The sequence below is a fragment of the Helianthus annuus genome, chromosome 10 (assembly GCF_002127325.2).
Source record: "Helianthus annuus cultivar XRQ/B chromosome 10, HanXRQr2.0-SUNRISE, whole genome shotgun sequence".
Lineage (NCBI taxonomy): Eukaryota > Viridiplantae > Streptophyta > Magnoliopsida > Asterales > Asteraceae > Helianthus > Helianthus annuus.
Window position 1 is genome coordinate 150873685 of NC_035442.2, and position 7321 is coordinate 150881005.

General features: G+C 43.7%; 1 protein-coding gene across 1 annotated transcript; it reads right to left on the bottom strand.

Moving 5' to 3' along the window:
• Window positions 1-5684: 5684 nt before the first annotated feature.
• On the bottom strand, window positions 5685-6719 carry LOC110882926. The gene has a single exon (XM_022130812.1). The coding sequence runs from the start codon at window positions 6717-6719 to the stop codon at window positions 5685-5687; it is 1035 nt and encodes a 344-aa protein (XP_021986504.1).
• Between the last annotated feature and the right edge of the window lie 602 nt (window positions 6720-7321).

Genomic DNA, 7321 nt, shown 5'->3' on the forward strand with positions numbered 1-7321 from the left:
TTTCTGCCTTAGTGGCTGAAGGTGTTACTCGTTTCCGAAAGAGGATGCAGGAGTATGAGGAGTTTTCGAAGAAGAAGGAGAAGATGAAGGCTTCTATGGCTGTCATGAAAAAGGACATTGATAGTTTTTCGAAGAAGGAGGAAGCTTGGGTTAAGAAGGTTGGTGAGTTGACCCGCAGGCACGAGATTGAGATTAGCGATTTGAAGAAGAGTTTTGAGGCGGATGAGTTGAAGCTGAAGGCTGATAGGGAAGCCTTGGATGTTCAGAAGAAGGCCTTTGTTGAAGAAAAGGAAGGCTTGAAGGCTTTTGTAGTTCAAGCTACTAGTGATAACCAGTGGCTTATTGAGCAAGGCTTTCAGCAGGTTATCACTTATCTCCTTCACTCTACTGAATTTAACTCTGCCCTTGGGGATGTCTACACGAAATTGCTGAATTATGGGAAACATTTGGGCTTAGTTGCTGGTTTCAAACTTCATGAGTCTGGTCAAGCCTTAGAACAATCTCCGTTGTTTCGCCCTGAAGCTTCTGAAATTTTCAAGGAGTCTGTTCACCAGATGGAAAGACTGACCTACCCTTACGTAAGTGAAGTTTATTCTTGCTTCGGTAAACCTCGTTCTGTGTTATAGGGGCTGAAACCAGCTGGGCTAAATGAGAAGGTTTGTGCTGAAGTGCTTGATTCCCTGTCCAAGAAGCATTCTCGTTTAGGTGATAGCGAAGAGACTTTCTCGGAGAATGCGGATGTTTAAGCAAGCCTTGAAGGTTCAGCAGTTGCAGGAGATGGTGGCCCTAAGGCCAAGAAAGCAAAAAAGGCCAAAAAGGGTAAGGGTGATGGTTCTGGGGCTTCAAAGCTTTCTGCTGGTGTTTAAACAATATATTCGTAGCTTTCTTAGCACTTAAAACAATTTCATGTTTTGTATGTTTTTAAACTTGTGACTTGGGAGAGAACCGTTAGGTCCCTATGGTGGTTGGAACCTTGAAGGCTTCGTTGAACAATTATGTAGGTTTTAAGGCCCTTAAGGCCCCTTATGCTATGCTTTAATTTTCTAGTACTTGTGCTATGTTGTGACTTTTTATGTTGCCTTTGTGTTGTGTTGTGTATTTTCTAAACCAACTTGGTTAAGCAACTTGCAGCTTGAAGCGTTCGAGGCTTCCGGGTGTTGCTTGAAGTTTGTGGCTTGGTGCTTTACTAGTTGTTTTTAATTCTAAGTTTCATACAACCTTTTATTTATGTGCTGTTGTTTTGCTCCTTTCCTTGTGCTTTTGTTTTTGTAATTGTCTTTGTTGGTTTTGTGTTTTCCTTATGTTACTTATACCTTTAAGGGTTCAGTGCTGCAGTCACTTAGCCATGGTATTTTTAACAAGAAGGCATGACACTTATCATATTTATCATTTCTACTTTGTTAGATTTTGGTTCGTAAGCCTGTTGACGAGAGTTCGTTTTTTGGAATATTTTCTAAGGCTTTAGGAACATTTGGTGAAGGCTGCTCAGACTCGTCTATGAGACAAGTTTGTTGAAAAATTTCTAAGTCTCATGGAGTTTTATTGATATAGGAACTCACCCCTTATATAGGTCCATTCAACCCTTGAACCTATTGAACGATGTGGCCTGGGAGCTCATCCCCTTACAGACCCTTGTCATGGAGTTTTTTGCTAGGTTCTCAACCTGATCATAGGATAAAAAGGCAAGTTTTAACAAGAACCTCATTGTTCATTCATCAAAGTGTGTAGATTACAAAGGAACAAAAACAACACTTTGCCAACTTTTTTCTAATACATTTTTCTAGACGTGGAACCTTTTAAGGTTTTTGCCATTCCAATGCCTGGGAAGCTTTTTGCCATTTGAATCAGCTAACTTGTATGGTCCTCCCTTGTGAGCTTCGAGGATGGCATATGGTCCTTCCCATTTGGGACCAAGTTTTACTTGGCTTTCCTTCTTGCTTGCCTCATTGTTTCTGAGGACTAGATCACCAGGCTTGAATCGTTCATGTTTTACCTGGGCATTGTAGTAGGATTCCATCTTTTGTTTGTATCTTGCTTTTTGAATGGCTGCTTGATCCCGTGCTTCTTCTAGGAGTTCCAAGTTCAACATCGTCTCTTGCTTGTTTTGCTTCTAGATCAATGTTGAACGTTTTCTTTGTTGTAACTCCTATTTTTGCTGGGATTACAGCTTCAGATCCGAACACCAAGCTATAAGGTGTTTTCTTGTGACTTGTTTTTTCAGTGGTTCTAATTGCCCATAACACGTTTGGGAGTTCTTCAAGCCAATTGGTGTCATGTTTTCCCAAACGTGTTTTGATGCCCTCCACAATGCTTCGATTTGTTCTTTCAACCTGGCCGTTGATTGAGGGTAGGCCACTAAGCTGAAGACTTGTGTTATTTGGAACTCTTTGCACCATGAGCTGAAAGGCTTTTCAGCAAACTGTTTTCCATTGTCCGTGACCAATACTCCTGGTAACCCAAATCGGCAAATGATGCTTTCCCATACAAAATCAATGATTTGTTTTCCTGTTATCTTTGCCAGTGGTTTCACCTCCGGCCATTTAGTGAAGTAGTCCACTGCTACTAGAAGGAATTTGACTCCTCCTTTTGGCCGGAGGGAATGGTCCAACAATATCCATTCCCCATTTGTGGAATAGCCAAGCAGATGAGATGGGAACTAAGTCATGCTTTGGGCTTTTTGGCATTGGGGCGTGTATTTGGCAGGATTCGCATTTTTTCAACTGCTCGTTTGCATCTCGGTGCATGGTGGGCCAAAAATACCCGAGGTTCATCAATTTTGAGACTACTGATCTTGGGCCGAAATAAGCTCCACAAATTCCCTGATGAACCTCATTGATCAAGTATTGACTTTGTTCCGGGCCAACACAACGAAGCAATGGTGCAAGGTACCCCTTTTTATAAAGGATATTTTCTTGCAACAGATATTGTCTTGACTTTATTCGAACCCTTTCGGCTTCTACTTTATCACTTGGTAGTTCACCATTTGTGAGGAATTTGATCAAAGGGGTCATCCAGTTTGTGCCTTCTTCAGTGATGACATCCTGTACTTCGAGCTCTTGAATCGATGACTGCTTCAACACTTCAACCAATACCTTTTCGGTGAGATAGGAAAAGGTTAATGAAGCAAGTTTGCTTAGTGCATCAACCTTTTTGTTTTGCGATCTTGGGACTTGTTTAATTGGGCATGCTTCAGATGCATTCATAAGCTCATTTGCCTTTTCACAGTACTTCTTCATGTTTGGTTCTTTGGCTATGTAGTTGTCACTTACTTGGTTTGAAACAAGCAACGAGTCTGTGAAGACTTGAAGCTTTTTGACACCCATATTTCTTGCAAGCTTGAGTCCAGCAATCACTGCTTCATACTCAGCTTCGTTGTTTGTAGTCTGAAATTCAAGATGAAGGGCATACGTGAATTCCAATTCATTAGGATCAATTAGAACTAGCCCTGCTCCTGACCCTTCAATGCTGGAAGCTTCGTCGGTAAAGAGCTTCCAGGTATGGGGGTCAGAGGGTTCAGTGGAGGCTGTATTGACTTTCGTTATTGTTTCTTTGGGTATTTCCAAAATGAAATCAGCCAAGATTTGGGCTTTCATAGCTTTTCTTGGGACATAGGTGATGTTATGTTCACCTAGTTCCATAGCCCATTTGGCTAAATGTCTAGAGGTTTCGGGCTTTTCAAGCATACTTTTGATCGGTTGGTCTGTGACCACTTGTATGGGGTGTGCTTGAAAGTATCTCCGAAGCCTTCTGGCTGCTTTGACTAGTGCAAGTGCAAGTTTTTCCAGTGGGGGATACTTGGTCTCTACTAACTTTAAGGTTTTACTGAAGAAGTAAACAGGTATTTGAGCTTTGTTTCTTTCAATGGTCAGGACTGCACTGATTTCTTCCTCAGCAATTGATAGGTAGACAGAGATTAGTTCTTTTGTTTCAGGAGCGGCTATGTTTGGTAATGAAGCTAGGTGCTGCTTCATTTGGTTGAAGGTTTCCTCTGCTTCATCTGTCCATTTGAAGTCCCTTTTGTTTGTACACCCTTGAAGGGTTTTGAAAAAGGGAAGGGACCTTTCTGCCAACTTAGAGGTAAAACGCTTCATGGCTGCTAATTTTCCGTTCAAGCTTTCAACCTCTTTTTTGCTTTGTGGGGACTTTGTATCCAGGATAGCTTTGACCTTGTTGGGATTGGCTTTTATGCTTTGCTTGCCTACAATGTGCCCTAGGAACTTGCCTTCCTCGAACCCAAACGAACATTTCACCGGGTTTAGCTTCATGTTTATCTTTCTGAGGTTTCAGAATGTTTCTTGAATGTCGTCAAGCATTTGGCCCTCAGTCTTGCTCTTGATTACAAGGTCATCCACATAGGCTTCCATGTTTTTTTCCAATTTGTTCAACAAATGCTTTGTCCACCAATCATTGGTAAGTTGCACCTACATTTTTTAGGCCAAAAGGCATCTTTTGGTAGCAAAAAATACCTTTGTCTGTATAAAAGGCCATTTTCTCTTCATCTTCTTTTTTCATTTGAATCTGGTGGTAGCCTTTATAAGCATCAAGAAAGCACTTGAATGGAAACCCTGTAAGTGAGTCTACTTTGAGATCAATTTCGGGCAAAGGATAACAATCCTTTGGACATGCCTTATTCAAGTCTTTGAAATCGATGCACATTCTCCATGACCCATCGGGCTTCTTGACCATCACAGGGGCTATCTAAGAGTGGTATTTGACCTCTCGGAGTATACCGGCTTGCACCAACCCTTCAACCTCTTTGCATGCTGCTACACTTTGATCGGGGGCGAGGCTCCTTTTTTGTTGAACAATGGGCTTCACATTTGGTGGAACTTTAAGCTCATGCTCGACAATATCCCTAGGGATGCCGGTTATGTCATCAGGACACCATGCAAAGATGTCCATGTTGTGAGTCAGCAGCTTCTTAAGGTATGAGAGAGTTTCTTGAGTGAGGTTGGTGTTTACCCTTATCCTTTGCTTGGGATACTTAGGGTTAATGGCCCAACCTTGTTCTTCACTTTCATTTTTTCCTGAACTTTCCCCTTCAACCAGGAAGGCTTCCTGGGTTGGTTGAAGGGTTGCAATTCCTCTCTTGGTGGGGAACTTGACAATGCCCTGGCCAACAGAGACAGCCATGCTAAATTCGATTTGGCCTGGCCTTCCTATGATAACATCGTAGGTGGAAGGCATACTGATTATGATGAAGGTGAGTGGCTTGGTTCTTTCCATTTCACCTTCCTTGAAGCACACATCGAGTGTCAGTTGGCCTATAGGCTTGATGGGGATGTCAGCAATGCCTTTGATGGATGATTCAGCTGGCTGAAGCCTTGAACGCTCCTGGTCACTGAGTTGGTTGAAGTATTTTTCAAACATTATTTCTGTTGCTGCACTCATGTCAATGTATGTTTTACTTGTCTTCATCGTTCCTACAGTGGCTTCGACTACTAAAGGGTTCGTGTGAAGTCCCTTTTGTGGTGGTGGGAAGCATAAGCATTGAAGCTCCCAAGCTTCCAAGCGTTTCCGCTTGGTGGGGGTTCCTTCGGTAACATTCACCATGTTTACTTCTTTGTTTTTTCCATCCCCCATTTTATCTTTTACCCCCTTGACAAGGTGGGAAGTTCTCCAGACTTGACTGCTTCCTCGATTCTCTTTTTGAGTTGGAAGCAATCGTTGGTATGATGGCCCTTCTATTCATGGAACTCACAAAATTGAGTAGAATTTTCATTTCTTTTGCTCTTGGGCAGGGGTCTTGGCGGTCGGAAGCTATGCTTAACTTCTTCGGTGGCGAGTATCTCTTGAGGAGTTTCGGTCAGGGCTGTGAAGTTCACAGCCTTGTCCTTGCTTGAAGGGTTCCAACCTTCAGACCTTCGAGGGTCTAAGCTCCGCGAGCATCTATCATAAGAACCATAGTTGCCTCTTTTTCGGTTGGGGCTGTTATGCCTCCAGCTGGGGCCCCTCTTTCTCTGCTCATTGATGTTAACCGCCTCTTCTTCCCTGATGTGAGCTTCATCCCTTTCAAGGGCTTCTTCTAAGGTTTTGGGCAGGCACTTGTTAAAGTCCCTGGTGAGATACTTAGAGGTGACTGCATTCATGAAGCCTGCAACCCTCATTTTTTCGTCAGCTCCCACATACGTTAAACCTTCTTTTTTGTATCTCTCGATGAAATCCCTGAGGCTTTCATCGTCCTTTTGTTTGATCTGGAAGATCACAGTGGCATCCTTCACATATCTCCTTTGCTGTGAGAAATTACCCAAGAAACCGTTGCTTAAATCATCGAAGGTTCGAATGCTTCGGGCTGGTAAGTCGTTGAACCAGATCCGAGCAGGTCCTACGGGGGTTTGCATGAACATCAAGCAACATTCAGCGTTGGACCATTTCTGTATCCTTGCTGCCCCTGTGAAGATCTGAAGGTGATCTTCTGGATCTTCCGTTCTGTCGTAGGTTCGTATGTGAGAAGGCATCTTTATCCTGGTTTGGAAATCATAATCAGCAATTTGCTGAGAAAAGCATGACAGATTGCTTGGTTTGTATGGTTTGGCCAAATCCTCTTCTGTTCTTGTGCCCGGGTTGTTGTTAGCATTCCCTTGGGTGGCCAGCACCTGGTTAATGAAGTGCTGCCAAGGGAAGCTTGCCATCATTTGGGCCATCATTTGTGGCATGAGGTTGAAGCCTTGAAGGCTTTCAGGTGCAGCTGCATAGTTCACCCCTAGAGGAGCACTCATGACGGCGCTTCGTGCTAAAGGGAGGACATACAAGGCTTGTTCCCACGTGGTTGTTGCTGGAGGTGGAATGCTTGCAACAGGAGATTGTAACAGCTGATCCAAAGTTAGCTCGTGCCCCAATGTTGCACCGGTTGCCACTGGCTGAGAAGAAAATAGAGGAAAAGATGTTGGATCTGGCTTGCAAATGTATTTGGACTGGCATTCGGAGGTGGATGGCTGGGACCAGCTTCATATCTGGACACGGCTGGTTGTGAGCTTGTGAAAGGAAGAACAGGCGGTCCAGGAGACAATGACGGTTCCGGTTCATCATAGTCTAACCTAATCCTTACCCCTTTGTCCATTTCCTTGTTCACGTATTGGTTAAGGAGAGACCTTAACTGTAGGAAATTGTTAGCGACCCCTTCAGGGGTGAGGTTAATACGTGTGGGAGTGTTGGATGCACCGACATTAGGAGATGGGACTCCCAAAAAAGACAGGGTCGGTGTTTGGAAGGAGAGAAACTCGGGGTATGTTGCTCCTGTTGGAGTGCTCCCCGGTGTTGAAAATAAAGTAGGTATAGCCAAAGGAGTTTGGCTAGTGCTGGGGGGTAGAGGTACGTGGGA

Coding starts and splice junctions, on each gene's coding strand:
- LOC110882926 (XM_022130812.1), bottom strand. CDS start 6,719: ATGAGTGCTCCTCTAGGGGTGAACTATGCAGCTGCACCTGAAAGCCTT.